The sequence below is a fragment of the Rhamphochromis longiceps genome, unplaced genomic scaffold, assembly GCF_057381845.1.
Source record: "Rhamphochromis longiceps isolate RC_006_pf unplaced genomic scaffold, R_longiceps_female_GT1.1 unmapped_scaffold_1, whole genome shotgun sequence".
In the NCBI taxonomy this organism is placed as follows: Eukaryota; Metazoa; Chordata; class Actinopteri; order Cichliformes; family Cichlidae; genus Rhamphochromis; species Rhamphochromis longiceps.
Window position 1 is genome coordinate 577701 of NW_028187221.1, and position 17602 is coordinate 595302.

Consider the following 17602-nt stretch of genomic DNA (forward strand, 5'->3'; position numbering starts at 1 on the left):
GCACAAGGACTGTTACAGATGAACCTGCATACTGGGTTTTGCTGGGTAATATGACCAAGATACAGCCAGAGGTTGGCCATAAGATAGACTTCTCCTTTCCAGCTGAATAAAAAAAGGCTCTCAATCAAACATAAACAGACCATCTGGAGCGGGGGGGCTAGGAGGAGTGGGCCATCCGACTGCGGTCTGGGGCCTCCCTGCTGCTGCGGAGTCGGGGCGGTCTGCCTCTCCCCACCGCAGGGAAAAGGGTAACACCACCTGGGTCTGGGTGCAGTTCCCCCCTCCAGGGGCAAGGGTACCTAGACCCGGTTAGTAGAGTACGCTTGGGGAGTGTGATCGTGTATACAGCGTCCCTTTATGTCTGTCTCCACGTCGGTTGAGTGTGAAGTACATATGAGAGCATGAGGGTGGGAATGGATGTTTGTGTCTGTGTGTGCCTGTATGTCTGTGTCTATATGTCAGGTTGGGTATCAGACGCCACCTCTCTGGGGACATCTCGGGCCCTCCAAGGTTTGGAGGCCTATCTCCACCCACCACCACTTCCCCTGCCGGTGGCGGACTCCCTCAGGTATCGGTGCGTTGGTGGTTCTTTGTATCTGGGGGTGGGTGTCCGGGTACACACCGGCTCACTCCTTGGCGGCTGCTTATTGGGGCTCGCTCGGGCCACTTTGGAGGTGGGGTGCCCCCGGCCTCTCGGCCTGGGGCTCGGTCACTCAGGCACAGCTGGCTGCCGGCGGAGCTCACGGGCGCGTCACTGCAACTCCCCCTGGCTTCTGCTCCGCGGCTGCTGAATGAGCTCTCATCTGGGACTCTCCTCAGCTCTTACTGGGACAGTGGCGCGGCTGCCCCTCTGTGGGTCTTCCTTGGTCTCTTGTGTTCTGGGTGCCTCTGGATGTCTGGAGTTTTGATCTCCTCCATACCTGCTTGATACCATAGAGGACAGGGCTATGGTTCCCCACACTCTCTAGCAGATCATTACATGGAGAAACCTTTGGAATGCAAGCATGCTGATCCACACAGGTATGCACACAGGTGTACACATGGGTATTCACAGACGCGGACTACAGCTTTCTTGGCTGCTGCCTCAAAGCACACTGTGCGCTGTCTATCTTGCGTGCTGCACAATATCGTTTATTATTTAGTAACTATTGATATCTACTGCTAAGCTAGTTTATTGTGATGGTGCTTTTTTTTTGTTTTATTATTATGTTGCTCTTTGTTGTTTGCTGTCTCCCCTGTTTTTTTTGTTTTTCTTTCTCTCCATACAGGTGACCCAGGAGTTGTTTTTTTTTTTTTTTTTCTCTCTTCCCCCCCTTCTCACCGTCTCTTCTCCCCTTTGGTTTTCTTTCTTCCTCTCCCCCTCTTTCTTTCATTCTTTCCCCCTGTCCTATTAAAAAAAAAAAAAAAAAAAAAGGATGACAAAGGATGAACTGAAGCTCCGCCATCACGTGATGTCACATGCTGCTGTTTCTGATGTCACTTCCAAAAAAAAAAAAAAAAAAAAAAAAGAACAACTCATTCTTTCAAAAGTGAGTAAAATTACACTTCGTGGCCATGCGCTTAGTTTTGCACACCTGTGGCAATAAGACTGCAAACATCTGGATTTAAAGATTAAGAAGAGTGGACCAACACTTTGTCTATATAATGTATTTCAGGGACTGCAACAATCTTGTAACACCAAACCGACTGCAAATTAGCTTCTTTTTAAAGATCTCAACAAACAGATGGTATATAACTGCAACTAATAAAAAGATGAGTAATGTGCTAATTGTTCTGGTTCTATGAAAGGTATTTTTGTGTATTATAGCACTGGTATATGAAGTTACATGGTGAGAGTTCTGACATTCATCAAACCTAAACGTGTTGACACAGGGAGAGAACAGGATGACTACAAAAATAGCAAAACGAATCAAACCCTAGGGGACTCGCTAATGGCAATAACACATCCGCTGCCTTTGAGGTGAGCCCTGAATCATCAAGGGAGCGAACCAAATGATGCATTTTACATTTTCCTGTGAGTAGAAAACCCTTTTTTTAGTGACAATATAAAAAGCATCATGAAATCGATATAGAGCCACTTATGGTGTAACTGAATCGGAGACAGTACCTCATTCTGACATAACAACATGAAAAACGAGTCAAACACAGATCGAGTCCTTGTTATTTGTATGTTATTAAGTCTTATTAAAGATTTTAGGCTGAACTATAGCAAGATGTTATTTCTAGTACAACATCTGAAACCAACCAATCAAATAACATGGATGCTGGGTGAATGAAGGGTGAGGCAGTCAGATCTTAAACGCTCCGGGGAGAATACAGGTGCTCCTACGCACCAGGAACCTGCAAGACAGTACAAAGGGATAAACAGGTCCTGGTCAAAGCCAAGGCTGTCACACCTTAAATCCTTATCAACAACAGAGATTTTAATTATGCTAATAACAACAACAACAACAACAACAACAACAAAAAAACAAAAACAAAAACAAAAACAAAAAAACCAAAAAAAAAACACCAGACCATCTGTAGTGACAGGTAAAAGAAGCCGTCCTCAAAAAAGAAAAATTCCACCTGCTACTGTGGAGGAGTCGTCTCAGCTGATGGGACAATATTTCTCCAAGCATCGTTCTGTTCTGAATAACCCATAATGTTTTATTTAGGGGGGGTCTACATTTGTGGCTGAAGTGCATTGCCATGTAAATAATTTGCATTTACTGTGTATGTACTTACTAAGTAACACTGTTCAAAAGTTGAATAAAGAAACACATTTTTTGCCTTTTTTAAAAAAAAAAAATTAAAACCCCTTTGTAGAACATCACATCAGTTACAATGTAGAATCAATGTCATGTATAGTTTATAAATGACAAAATGTTCACATAAAATCACAACAGCATTTAAATAATATCACCCACTACTAGCATTCTGTAATTTACTGTCTCTTTTGAAAACCTATTGCTACATATACAGCACAACACTTTTAAGACTATTTAACAAGAGTATTTTCCCCTGGTTTTACTACCACACTGGGGCACATGTTCACCAAAACGCAAACCTTCACCATCTTATCCAGAAGGGTCACCTCTTCACCCTCACATGGAAGAAGTAATCTGATTGGCATGGTGGTTTGTTTGAAGCAGGGATTTCGTAGTGCCCCATGTGTAGCGTTGGAACCCAGTCAGGATGTGTCTCATTCATTTCATAGGCTGGTTTGCCTGCAATAATGAAAATATTAGCAATTAGAAACTCTATAAATAGAACGTATATCTACAAAATCACTCATTAGGATGTTTGTTCTAATTTTCTATGTCCTCAGAGCGCATTGAAAATAAAACTAACAGGCTATAAAGAGTGATATGAACTTATTTAGAACTTGCCTGAATGAGAATGTCTGGACCACACCAACAGATATCTGTGGCTGGTAGAGAACTGGATATCAGCTCGTCTCACAGCTGCTATCCAGGCTAGACGCCTTCTTTTAGTAACATCCGGTCCTCACCTCTCTTTCCCTCGCACCTGCCAGACAGAAGGAAAACGTCATGGATGGGGTAAAGGAAGACATGCGGTGGGTTGTAGTGATTTTTTCTTTCTCTCACCCTCTCTCTCTCATTTTTTTTTTGCTTCACTCTGCATGTGAGCCTTGTGCTTTGTGCTGAGCAGAGGGGGCAAGGGAGGTAGTTACACTCGCAGTAGCACAGGAACAGAGCAGGAGGGAGAGAGAGAGAGAGAGAGAGCCAGGGGCAACAACAAGAAACAACATCATCAGATTAGAAAGGTATAGTAATCATCCACAACTATTTTCAGTTGCGGATGATAAAGGATTCAGAAAGTTTATTCATGCAGTGAATCATATGTATGTGATTCCAAGCAGGAAAACACTCCCAAAAAATCATCCCAGTTTATTCATGCAGTGCTTCGGAGTTTGTACGTGCTTTTGTCTCTAGGGGCCACCATATGTCTTTGTATATATACATATACACGTTTGTTTTTTGTTTTTTTTTACATTAGTAATTCATTTTGTGCATAATTTTATATTGTTGTTGAAAATAAATAAATTAAAGCAACAAAACAACCTGAAGAGCCGGTTGGATGCCCAAATTGCCGGCTCTTCTTAGTGAGCCGAGCCAAAAGAGCCGGTTCTCTAAAAAGAGCCAGAATTCCCATCACTAGTGGGTTGATGTGACAGAGGAGGATGTCCAGTATAATGGAAGCAGATATGTCTAGGTCCTGAGTCTCTGACCCAACATTTTGAGTTTGGTGTGGGTTCATGATTCTTTCCTTTGCTTCCAGAGATTATTTAAGTTTAAGCTTTGTGCGGTTTAGTCTTGAGTTCACTTCTTTTTAGTGTCTCTGTATTTGTTTTTCTGATTCATGGTTCCTTTTGTGTTTGTCCTCAGCGACTCATGTGAAAGTCAGTCTTATCTCTTACCCCAGTCATGTCTCTGTTTATTCTCCACTTGTCTTGGTCAAGTTTGTGTGTCTCTGTCTCCATGTTAGAGACATGTATAAAAGAGTGCAAGTAGCGTGGATTGGGTGGAGATGTATGGAGAGAAATTGTCTTCAGAAGGGTTGCAAATGTGTACAATATTATCCACCAACCAAAACTAAGCTTTACAAATGTGTCCGATGATTTGTGTGTAACTTTTGAGGATTCACACCCGTGTGCTTCAATCCACATAAAAATACAAAGTAATTTGACCACACGTGAAACTATTTTACAAATGCCTCCACCCAAACAAATAAATACTAATCGTTTACACACAATGATTAAGTTCGACTCACAATTCTGATAATTTTCTCTTTGTCTTTCTGTGTGTACAAATATCTTAAACGTGACATCTTTCTCTCTGGTTGAAGTAGCCACAACAGGTTTCTTACAAGGACGGTTGCAAGGCTTTCTGCTTTTAAAACATTCTACCGCACACTGTCAGCCAAATGACTTCCTCACCAGTATGACGGTGTGGAAACTCTGCTTTGCTCTGCTTCTACTTGTGGTTGTTGCACTTGTTTCTCTTTCTGTCTGTCACATTCTGCCTCTCCCTCTCTCGCTCACTATTCCCTGGCTCTGTCATGTCTCTGTTTCTTCACCCTTTTCTTGTGTCTAGTTGTATTTTAGTCTGCATCTCTGTGGTTGTGTTTGTGTGTCATTTTCTGCTTTGCCCTCCTTGGTTCATTAGTAGATTTTGTTCAGCTGTGCTCCCCAGGTGTTTCCACTCTACTCTTACCTCATGTGTTTATTTAAGTCTTCAGTTTTTCTTTTCCCCCTGGATCTGTGTGCTCTCCTTGAGTGATATTGGTCCCTAGTGTTTCGTGGTCTCCAAGTTTTGTATTGTGAGTTCTGGGGTTTCAGCAATAAATCTGCTGTTAAAGTTTATCCTCGTATGTGAGTCCTCACTCTGCAAGCATACAGCAGGCTATGACAAGATAATCCATCTTTGTGAAACCTTAAAGGGAGCAGTCAAAAGAAGAACAAGACACTATGACATGATTAAAGGTTATTTGCTGCTCTATTAAATGAACATTTAAGTGTTTATTTGGTTGTATGATGCATGTATTGTATGCTATAATGTCTTCCCTTTTCTTTATATGTAGTTTAAATGGCAGCACATCCTCACTTATACAAGAAACTGCACCTGTTTAAGGAGGACATCGGTTCAGCTTATTTGTGCATTAAAATCTGTCTGTGTGTAATTGTTATATTTGTGGCTACATTAAGAGTTTAATTTCAATAGAAACTGTAAACTGTATGATGTAATTTATGATTTGAGTTAACTGCAGATGATGTAATATGAGATTAAACTATTATCACAATGTTTCCTTATATACTGTATAGATTCAAGTTTATTTTTCTGAGGGGAAAAACGATCTTTTAAATATTTTAGATGCTTGGGGTTCAACAGAAATATGTTTCCATTTATCTGGTTGGAATCAGTAACTGGAGTTATTCTAGGATTTATGTACACAATGAAAAGTCACAGGTTATCCCAAGTGGATGTTCTAGGTCAGAAACATCTGGATTATCTGTTCATGAGACAGCACTCTGAGAGTAACTTACTTATAAAAAAAAGAAAAGAAAACAGATCTATTTCCATCTTTTATATCCATTTCTATTTCAGGGTGTTAGCTGAGTTTTTTTGTTTTGTTTTTGTTGTTTTTTTTAAATGGCAAATAAACAAACAGTGGATACAGGAAGATCAAAATATTCAAAGACTGCTTTTATCCAGCTGGGAATATAATTATAATATAAAAATGTATTAACATAATTATGCAGTGTGACTCTTTATTGTGAGAGATAACCTTTACACAATCCTTCAGCAGCCAACATATATTCACTACAAAACTGTCAGTTCAACATCAACACGGCACTAAGACCGATTCAGCGAGCAGAACAGAAACTCTCTGCCTGCATAATCAGGAAATGAATCAGAATTCTAAAACCTATGAAAACAACTCCCAGGACAACATCGCTGTGAAAAGGCTTTGAAACTTCCATATGGGTTTTAGAAATTTTCAAATTCAATAGAATTTTACATGTTTTGTGCAGTTTGATGGTGGTGTGTAGATTGTGCATCATATTATGTTGCTATTCTGACTGGAACTCATTGTTGCACATGATCATGGCTTCATGCATAGTTTTGTTACATGTCTCAAATTGTCATGATTACTCATCATTTTCAAAGAAAGTTTGTCTTTTCTTAAACCATCAAACTCTTTTACTCTGGACTCACAGTTTGAATGAAACTGTTTTGTGTGTCTACACGTCTTTCCAGAGGGCTCTTCCTGTAAGGCCGTGCATAATGTTGCTTACTAACTAATAACCTTTTAAAACACACTACATTTCTCTCCTCTCTTCTGTGTTTACTCACTGTTTTACTTCGAGGCTTCCCTACAAAAATCTTGCAGATCCATACACTTCATTCTTTGGACAAAGTGAGAATTTGTGGTTTAGTCACAGGATGTGGTGTCTGAGAGGGCGCAAGTCTTCTGACCAATGTGACACTGTGTGCTTTACTTGTGATGGTAATGTCCATATTTTTAGTGCAGTAGTTTGCACATATTTCTTCTAAGTGAAAGATTATAGGTTTGATTCCAGGAGGAGACAGAAATCCCTTTGGTGCCATGTCGAAAAAGGACCAATATGACAGTTTGGCAGTAAAAAGTCTGCCAAATCAAACATGCAAAGCTTAAATAAGAGAAAAGCAGCAACAGCTTTTATTTATAAAGTTGAGGAATTAATATTTTCTGTTTTTCCAGGAAAAGGAAAGACGTGCTTCATTTTCAAACAATTAACTAAAATAAAATGCTTATTTACATTGTATTTCATGTTAAAAGTTCCTGACTTATGACAGACACTCTTGTTAGTTCAGCAAATGTCAGTCGAACATGAAACACCGAGTATCCCACTGATAATCTGAACGTCACCACAGAAGAGCAGAGGAGGAATGTAACCCGTGTAACATTATGTGACCTGCTTCTTTATGAACACAACTCCAGGCAGGAGCCAAACAAACATGGGAAGCAGGTCAATTAACATAAATATGAAATATGCAGCATGAATGTGTGCTGCATTATATAAATAGTACAATAGCTTGTGTTAATTTAAATGAGTTGTAGGTTTGAATCACTGATAACAACAATCATCAGCCTCATTGATTTTCTGCTCTTCAGTCCTGCTTTTGTAAAGGAAATTATATGTTGGACTAAAAGCAAAAAACAACTTTGTTTTAAAAGTTGTTGTGTTTTCTTTTTTTGGACATGAGACCACTCAGTGTTTCACTTTTAGAGTGTCTTAATACGGAAGCAGAAGCAGTGTTGTAGGTGCACTTCCTTTTGAGAAGTGTTCGCACAAGACTTACGCAAGACGCATGAGAGCCAATACTTTGAGGTTTATGAAGCACATTGTTTGTCCTCCTTTCTTCAGCGGATCATCTTCTGCACTATCAGCAGCACTTACACTGCAAATCGGACATATTGGAGAGCATGGATGCACTAAACCTGTGCTTAATTCTGCTTCTACCACTGACTGCATGCTCACAAGATTTGGGAGGAGGTAATGTAAAAACTGTTTTCATAATGTAACATTTATTTTTTAATGCTACTCCAGCCTCTGGTTTAAATCATTGATACTGTTTCTATTATTGGTACTGATTTCAGAGACTGTTGTGAAAACAATTGGGAAGCAACCAGATGTCACTCAAATATGTCCCAGTGAAACACAGAGTATCATCACGCTGATAGTTTGTAAGATCAGAACTCAGAGAAGTGGAGGAGAAAATTGTGCTCTGCTGTATTTTTATGGACGGGGCTTTGAGAACAAATGTGACTCCAGGTTCACACTGATGAAAGAAAATCAGACTGTATTTCTCCACCTGATCAATTTAACATCAGAGGACAGTGGGAGCTACACCTGTGAGTGTTCAGCTCCTGAAAGAACAAATATTCTCCATCTTAATGTCACTGTGGAAGGTAAACAAGGTAAAAACAACAACGTTCTTCTTCTTTTAACCATTAATTATTTAGCAATATAAAGTCTGTACTGATTTTAGAAGGTGACCTTCAGGATTTGTTAACTTTGAGGCCAATAGTCATACATCGCACTTAACCTTTGTTCAGTTGTAATGCAAATACTGCATCCATGTTTCTAACAACTGCTTCTCTCCTCATACAGAATTAAGCAGCAGGTCTGGAACAGAAACACTTCCTCTTACACTGATTTGTGTAACCGTGTTCATCATTGTGAGTTTAGTTATCTTTGGATTTATTCATGCACGACTGCGCTGCAGGTGAGAAACTACTGTCAGAGCTGTTTCACATGTTTCATGATTTACCTTTTAACACGCTTCATAACTTTAAAACATGTGATTCTCTTTGCTCTTTTCATTTTGGTTAATCCACTTTAGCTGAAGGTCATTTTGATGTAACGTCTTGCCCTGCTGTTCTCATGTTTAAGTGAATTAAAGTCAATTAGGATCCTGCTAATAATTTATCAGATATATTGATCATAAAAAAGTAAAAAGTAATGCTAACATAATTTGTTATCCAAAGTCGCTGTTCAAGGTCAGAAACATCTGGACTGTCAATGAAGGAGACTCACGGCTCTTTGGTGAGTAATTTCCTTGTAAAGACAAAGCAGCAGGTTTAAAGTTTATTTTATATCCAGTTCTATTTCAAAATGTTGGCTGAGGCTGTTTTTGTGAAGTTACTTTGAATCAACATACCTTTGGTCACCTTGAGTTTTTTTTATCAGACTTTTAATTTTAGCTTACAGGATGAAAATGTCCAAATAAAATAAAAAGTGATTTTATTCAGCAGTAACATGTTTGCAACATAATTAAGTCAGACTTAATATAATTATGCTGTATGAGTTTTAATTTTATCTTCTGACAGGATGAAGATGTCCAAGATGATTCTTACACAAACCTTCAGCATCCAACAAATGATCTCTACCAAACTATCACCTCAGATCACGCTCAGCACGACATCACTACAAATTAAGAATATTAAGTGTCTGCTGTTGTGATTATTCAGCCAGGAGAACAGAAGCTGTCAGCCTTGATAGTCAAACGCTTTTATTTTTGACAATATTGAAACATTTTGAAACATGTAAAACTGCACATGATACATGAGTAATATTGCTCTGATATAAATATTTTTATGACAAGACGTCTCTTTCATACTGGATACATGTTTTATAACAACTAACTAACTAAACAGGTTCACAGATGTGTCCTTTTGCAAATACAAAGTAACTGTGTCAATATGAATCCTTGTGTATTTGAAAATTTATGAAAACTAACATTTCACCATCGTCAGCTCTTAATTCCAGACACGAGTTTGTTTCTAAACTAAAACAAAACAGTTAAAAACTTTTCCTGGTTTTTCTTCTGTATTCATCTGTTTACTCACTATTTTAACCTTTAAGGCATCCAAACATAGGAGAATTTGAGGTGTTACTGAGGGGTACGAGTCTTTTTTTCTATAAATAGTTCTACATCATCCTCACAGCCACAGTTACTTCCTGATCAGTATGGTCATACAGAAACTCTGCTGTGCTGCTTCTGAATCTAATTCTGTTTTAGCTGTGAAGAGATTATCTATATATTCAATTTTGAGTGTGTAAATGTCAACAAACATGGCAGTTTTGTGTGTGACACGCCCACTGAGATGAAAATGAGTATGTTTAGTTTTTGTGTGTGATTCTGCTCAGTGTTTTACTTTCAGAGGGCCTTTAACTTAAAGCAGAAGTGATCATCCATATACTTCCCTTTGCAGAAGCTTTCTACCAGCACGAAACGCTGTGAGAGATATAAGAGTTTTATGTAACTCCTTGAGTTTGCTTAGTGCTTCACTTTGACATAGTTTTAATATGACAGCAGAAGCAGTCGTGTGCATGCACTTCCTTTATAGAAGCTTCTTTCTTTGAGGTTTATTAACAACTCTCAGTACAACATCGTCTGTACTGTCTGCAGCAGTGACTGTGACACCTGAACAAATATGGATGCACTCAAGCTGTACTTTATTCTGCTTCTACCACCAGCTGCATGCTCACAAGATTTAGGAGGAGGTAATGTTTTCATAATGTAATATTTATTTTTTAATGCTACTCGAGCCTCTGGTTCAAATCATTCAGGCTGTTTGTATTATTGTTACTGGTTTCAGAAACTGCTGTGAAAACAACTGTGAAACAACCAGATGTCACTCAAATATGAAAGACAGAACATCACCACGCTGATCGTTTGTAAGATCAGAACTCAGAGAATGGAAGGAGGAAATTGTTTTCTGCTGTATGAATATGGACGGGGCTTTGTTCATTAATGTGACTCCAGGTTCACGCTGATGAGTTTCTCCACCTGATCAATTTAACATCAGAGGACAGTGGGAGCTACACCTGTCAGTGTTCAGCTCCCGATGGAACTAACTGTCACTGTGGAATGTCACTTCTTCCCACTCTATTAAAAGGACATTGAACTGTTTACATGGTTGATTTGTTGTCTTGCTTTTTCCTCGTTCATCAGTTTAAATAATAAACAACATGATGTCCAGGCTTATACAAGCGATTACACCTGATTTCACTTTGTTTTTCATATAAATGACTGTTTTAACTGTTTAATGTCAGTAGAAACTGTAAACTGTGCTTTGAATACCTCAGATATGATAACGTAGTGTGTGATGTGTGCAGAACATGTTAGAAATATGATAAAATTATTATCACAATGTTTCCATACATATGATTCAAATTCAAGTTTATTATTCAGATTTTTTTAAGTGTTAGATGCCAGAAGTTCAACAGAAATGTCTGTTTTGTGGCTCATTGAAGTCAGAGAGTTGATTTGATTCAGTAAACATGACACCTTAGAGCACTCACAGCTGATGCTAGGACACGTTTTCAGCATAATTAAGTTACATCCATCCATTCGCTTCTGCTTATCCTTTTCAGGGTCGCGGGGGGCGCTGGAGCCTATCCCAGCTGTCATAGGGCGAGAGGCGGGGTACACCCTGGACAGGTCGCCAGTCTGTTGCAGGGCCAACACACAGGGACAGACAACCATTCACACTCACATTCACACCTAGTGACAATTTGGATTATCCAATTAACCTATCCCCACAAGCTGCATGTCTTTGGACGGTGGGAGGAAGCCGGAGTACCCGGAGGGAGCACACGCAAACACGGGGAGAACATGCAAACTCCACACAGAAAGACCCCGGCCTGATGTTGGAATTGAACTCAGGACCTTCTTGCTGTGCTGCAACAGTGCTAACCACCGTGCCACCGTGCTGCCCATAATAAGTTAATTAAGTTACACTTAATATAATTATGCTCTATTTTTTTTACATTTATCTTCTTACTGGATGAAGACATATAGATGACCCTTACACGAGCCTTCAGCATCCAACAAATGATCTCTACCAAACTATCACCTCAAATCACCCTCAGCATGACATCACTACAAATGAAACACATTAAGTGTCTGTTGTTGTGATTATTCAGCAAGAAGAACAGAGGCTGTCAGCCTTGATAATCACATGTTTTATAATAACTGAGACTATTCAGTCTTAACACTCTAACCCTGAAACAGGTTCACAGATGTGTCCTTACTTGCTCTGCAAAACACTGTTAAAACAGTACAAATAGAACAAACTGTGCCAATATGAATCCTTGTGTGGGATCAGTTTCATGTTTTTATTACAGTAACTTTCAGAATATTTTGAGGTTTTCAAGGCCAGACTTCAGACGTGATTGTCACCATCAGTGCAACAGAGCGATGAGTCTGGCTGTGCTTCCCATTGTGTTTAAAACGTTTCTTAATAATGAATAACTAGAAGAAAAACAACAGCTCTGTGCAGTCACTTACACAGTATCAATGCTGGATGTAGCTGCAATGACGTCATCTACTGGTTTCTGAAGTCCTTTGTTGAAGTTAGAGATGAAGGTTTGTCTTCATCAATCACACTGATCATATTTGATGGGGTGCTGTTGGTGTCTGACTGTGAAAGCACACAGTCATTGGCTGACTCCGTGAACTCACCAGGGAAATGTTTCCAGAGGTCAAGACAGAAAAAGTTTGCCTTAGACTTCAAGAAGGCTGGAAGTGTTTTTGTACCCACAGCTATCTCCATCTGGTGGCCGTCAGATAGAAAGCAGGTTTAAGACACTTTGTCTTCATTTTTCTGACTTCAGTTGGCTTCAGTCTGACTTTAACTGACTGAAAACTTTATTTGAACAAAGTTAACTCACTTGCATTCTCTGTATGTTGATAAATGTATGAAAACATATAACATTTAATCAGCGTCAGTTTTTAATTTGGATAGAGGATAATCCAGTGTCTTAACAGACAGCCAGTTGGATCTTGACTTTTTTGATCAATAACCCTCATTTTAGAAATTCCAAATGACTGTCTTACTGCATCCCACCTCAGCAGCGATGGCGTGCTGCGAGAGACCCTGCTTATGCAGTTCAACAACCCGACCGCGTTCAAGAAAGGAAAGTTGTTTTGCCTTTGCCATCAGAACGTAATGACAGTGTGACTACCTGACAGTAAATGACAATGAATCCACATTTTTGCACAGATTTGGCCTTGTAAAGGCATGTGGTCCTAAACTTTTGAGCAGCTGTAAAACCGCCTGTTTCGGTTTAAGCGTTGTTTTCAATAAATTGACCAGCTCATAAAAAAGTTTAGTCTCACTCCATTTCTTCTTGTTGCATGTTGAAGCTGTACTTGGAACCTTGTTAAGATCCAACTATGCACAATATGATTTTTTTTTTTTTTTTTTTACAATTTTTCAAGTGGTCTTAAATTTTTGATTGGGACTGTATAAATATTTGCTTTCAGTTATTCACAGTGAGATAATGTCAAAATAAATGGAATAAGTGAAAAATGTCTTGTTTGCTCCACATATTTCTGTTGAATGTGTTCTAAAACATCCGTTCTTCAGTATTTTTAACTTGCATATATTTAAATTTATATTTCAATAATGCTGACATATCTCCTTTTTCAGTGTAATGGTTTAAGCTCAGAAACATCTGCAGTATCTATACATGAAGTTTATGTGCGTAATTGTCAAATCCAGAAATATGGATATTTATTTCAGAACTTTATTGCATAACTTACATATTTTCACACACACACACACACACACACACACACACACACACACACACACACACACACACACACACACACACACACACAGATCTCTTTATTAAGTTGTGGGCTCATGTGTTCAGCATCACGTTGTTGAGTGCACAGTGCTGTAGCTCAAAGTTCATTCTTCTAAACATGTGAAGACCACAAAACCCAAAGAGTCACTTTTAGCATTATGACTCATTCTATATGAATCTTGCCTGTGTCTGTGTTATGTGTTTCCTGTTTTACTTTGAAGGTCTCTGTCTTATCTCAGTGTGTTCAGTTTACGCTTCTTTGGTCTCGTCAGTTCTGATTTGTCCCAGCTGTGTTTCCCTCCTGTTACTCATTCCCTGATTGCTCCCTCTGTGTATTTAAGCCCTGTGTTTCTCTGTGTCTGTGTCGTGATCTACCGTTTATTTTGCTGTGTTTTGTCTGCTTGCCTGAGTTTATGGTTAAAGTCTCAGTTCTGGTATCTTTTAGTTCAGCATTAAAGCTTTTTTTTTTTTTTTGAAGTTTACTTTGTTCCTCCGAGTGTCTGCACTTTTGGGTCCACGATTCCTGTCTGCACACAGCCGTCACCTAACACATATTGATCATAAAAAAGTGATGTTAACATCATTTGTTATCCAAAGTGGCTGTTCAAGGTCAGAAACATCTGGACTATCAGTGAAGGAGACTCACGGCTCTTTGCTGAGTAATTTCCTTGTAAAGACAAAGCAGCAGGTTTAAAGTTTGTTTTATATCCAGTTCTATTTCAAAATGTTGGCTGAGGCTGTTTTTGTGAAGTTACTTTGATTCAACATACCTTTGGTCACCTTGAGTTTTTTATCAGACTTTTAATTTTAGCTTACAGGATGAAAATGTGCAAAATGACCTTTACACAAACCTTCAGTATCCAACAAACGATCTCTACCAAACTGTCACCTCAGATCACCCAAAACACAATGCAACTACAAATTACGCACAATAGGTGTTGTTGTGATTAGTGTTGGCCTTTATAATCAAACTCTTTAATCTATGTAAATTTTAACAGTTATATATAATATATTTATATATAATATGTGAAATAAATAATAATAACTGTAAGTGGCACATGAGCATTAGTGGTCTAAAAGAAATTGTTTTGGATGATCATTACATGCCTTTACTTTCACTGTTTTGTTGTAACTGAGACCATTCAGTCACAACACTCCAGCTCTTTGAAACAGGTTCACAGATTTATACGTGTATACTCTGCATAAGCGTGTTAACAGAATACAAATGCAATAAACTGTGTCAAATATGACTCCTCCTGTAGCATTTTTAATGCACATTCCTTTTACTGTCATTGTGTTTAGTCACTAACAGATGTTCTTGATTGTGATGTGTCATTACTTCAGACTTTTCAGATTCCAACAATAATTGTAATCACCATCCAGATACACAGAGACATCAGTCTGGATGTCTTAGTCGTGGCTTAAAAAGTGTTGGTGATGAATGAAAAATTACATCAAAATTTAAAATGTTTTTCTTTTGTATTTAAGAGTTTGTGCTGTTTGACTTTGAGACTAACAAGAAACAATAGCTTACACTTGCATTTCTATTACAGATATTTAAGTTTAAGCATTTCTGCTTTCAAAATGCTCTACCACACACTGCCAGCCGCAGTTACTTCCTCACCCATATGACTGTGTGGAAACTCTGCTCTTTGTCCTAAAAAGTTTATTCTGTTATCTTGGTTTCAGTAGGAGAAAGGTGAGGATTTCCTTACCTGGATAATTGAGCATACACCAAGACATCTTCTCTTTGTCCTGCTTCTGCTTTATTATAATACATGTTTATAATCATCCATCCATCCATCCATCTTCATCCGCTTATCCGAGGTCGGGTCGCGGGGGTAGCAGCCTAAGCAAAGAGGTCCAGACCTCCCTCTCCCCAGCCACCTCCTCCAGCTTGTCCGGGGGAATACCAAGGCGTTCCCAGGCCAGCCGAGAGATATAATCTCTCCAGCGTGTCCTGGGTCTGCCCCGGGGCCTCCTCCCGGTGGGACATGCCTGGAACACCTCGCCCAGGAGGCGCCCAGGGGGCATCCTTGCCAGATGCCCGAACCACCTCAGCTGGCTCCTTTCGATGTGGAGCAGCAGCTGCTCTACTCTAAGCCCCTCCCGGATGGCCGAACTTCTCACCCTATCTCTAAGGGAGAGGCCAGCCACCCTTCGGAGGAAGCTCATTTCCGCCGCTTGTATCCGCGATCTCGTTCTTTCGGTCACTACCCACAGCTCGTGGCCATAGGTGAGGGTAGGGACGTAGATCGACCGGTAAATTGAGAGCTTCGCTTTTACACTCAGCTCCCTCTTCACCACGACTGACCGGTGCAGCGTCCGCATTACTGCAGCCGCAGCCCCAATCCGTCTGTCGATCTCCAGCTCCCTTCTCCCATCACTCGCGAACAAGACCCCGAGATACTTGAACTCCTCCACTTGGGGCAGGAACTCATCCCCGACCCGGAGTGGGCACTCCACCCTTTTCCGGCTGAGAACCATGGCCTCAGATTTGGAGGTGCTGATCCTCATTCCCGCTGCGTTACACTCGGCTGCGAACCGCTCCAGTGCGAGCTGGAGGCCCTCACCCGATGAAGCCAACAGAACCACATCATCCGCAAAAATCAGAGATGAGATTCTGAGGCCACCAAAGCGAAAGCCCTCCGCCACTTGGCTGCGCCTAGAAATCCTGTCCATAAAAATTATGAACAGAACCGGAGACAAAGGGCAGCCCTGGCGGAGCCCATCACCCACCGGGAACGAGTCCGACTTATTGCCGGCAATGCGAACCAAGCTCTTGCAACGGTTGTATAGGGATTGAATGGCCCGTAGCAATGGGCCAGACACCCCATACTCGCGCAACACCTCCCACAGGACGCCCCGAGGGACACGGTCGAATGCCTTCTCCAGGTCCACAAAACACATGTAGACTGGTTGGGCAAACTCCCATGCACCCTCAAGTATCCTCGAGAGGACAAAGAGCTGGTCCAGTGTTCCGCGACCAGGACGAAAACCGCATTGTTCCTCCTGTATCCGAGGTTCGACTAGCGGACGAACCCTCCTCTCCAGCACCCTGGCATAGACTTTCCCGGGGAGGCTGAGGAGTGTGATCCCCCTGTAGTTGGAACACACCCTCCGGTCCCCCTTCTTGAAGATGGGGACCACCACCCCGGTCTGCCAGTCCACAGGTACTGCCCCTGATCTCCACGCAACATTGCAGAGACGTGTCAACCAAGACAGCCCTACAACGTCCAGAGCCTTCAGGAACTCGGGGCGGACCTCATCGACACCAGGGGCTCTGCCACCAAGGAGTTGTTTAACTACCTCAGTGACCTCGCCCCCGGAAATTGGTGGGTCACACCCCTCATCCCCAGACTCTGCTTCCTCCCCGGAAGACGTGTCAGTGGGATTAAGGAGGTCCTCGAAGTATTCCTTCCACCGCCCGACAATTTTCTCAGTCGACGTCAACAGCGCTCCGCCAGCACTATACACAGTGCAGGTAGAGCACCGCTTTCCCCTCCTGAGACGCCTGACGGTTTGCCAGAATCTCTTCGAGGCAGTCCGAAAGTCTTTTTCCATGGCCTCTCCGAACTCCTCCCACACCCGAGTTTTTGCTTCAGCCACTGCCCGAGCCGCATTCCGCTTGGCCTGTCGATACCTGTCGGCTGCCTCCGGAGTCCCACAGGCTAACCAAGCCCGATAGGCCTCCTTCTTCAGCCTGGTGGCTCCCTTCACCTCTGGTGTCCACCATTTGGTTCGGGGATTACCACCACGGCAGGCACCAACCACCTTGCGGCCGCAGCTCAATGCAGCAGCTTCGGCAATGGAGACGCTGAACATGGTCCATTCGGACTCAATGTCCCCAGTCTCCCTCGGAATGCTGTTGAAGCTCTGCCGGAGGTGTGCGTTGAAGATCTCGCGGACTGGGGCCTCTGCTAGACGTTCCCAGCACACCCTCACTAC

General features: G+C 41.2%; 1 protein-coding gene across 1 annotated transcript; it reads left to right on the forward strand.

Annotated features, from left to right (window-relative positions):
• The first annotated feature begins 7930 nt into the window (after positions 1-7930).
• On the forward strand, positions 7931-9489 carry LOC146640805 (uncharacterized). Its single transcript, XM_085399890.1, has 5 exons — positions 7931-8044; positions 8149-8460; positions 8663-8777; positions 9040-9097; positions 9382-9489. The coding sequence occupies exons 1-5, from the start codon at positions 7975-7977 to the stop codon at positions 9487-9489; spliced, it is 663 nt and encodes a 220-aa protein (XP_085256016.1). The 5' UTR covers positions 7931-7974.
• Positions 9490-17602: the final 8113 nt, after the last annotated feature.

Excerpts from the sequence above, each read along its gene's own strand:
- LOC146640805 (XM_085399890.1), top strand. The coding sequence starts at position 7,975 with ATGGATGCACTAAACCTGTGCTTAATTCTGCTTCTACCACTGACTGCA. Across the intron at positions 8,461-8,662 it reads TCTTAATGTCACTGTGGAAG|AATTAAGCAGCAGGTCTGGA; the intron begins GTAAACAAGGTA and ends CTCCTCATACAG. Across the intron at positions 8,778-9,039 it reads CATGCACGACTGCGCTGCAG|TCGCTGTTCAAGGTCAGAAA; the intron begins GTGAGAAACTAC and ends TGTTATCCAAAG.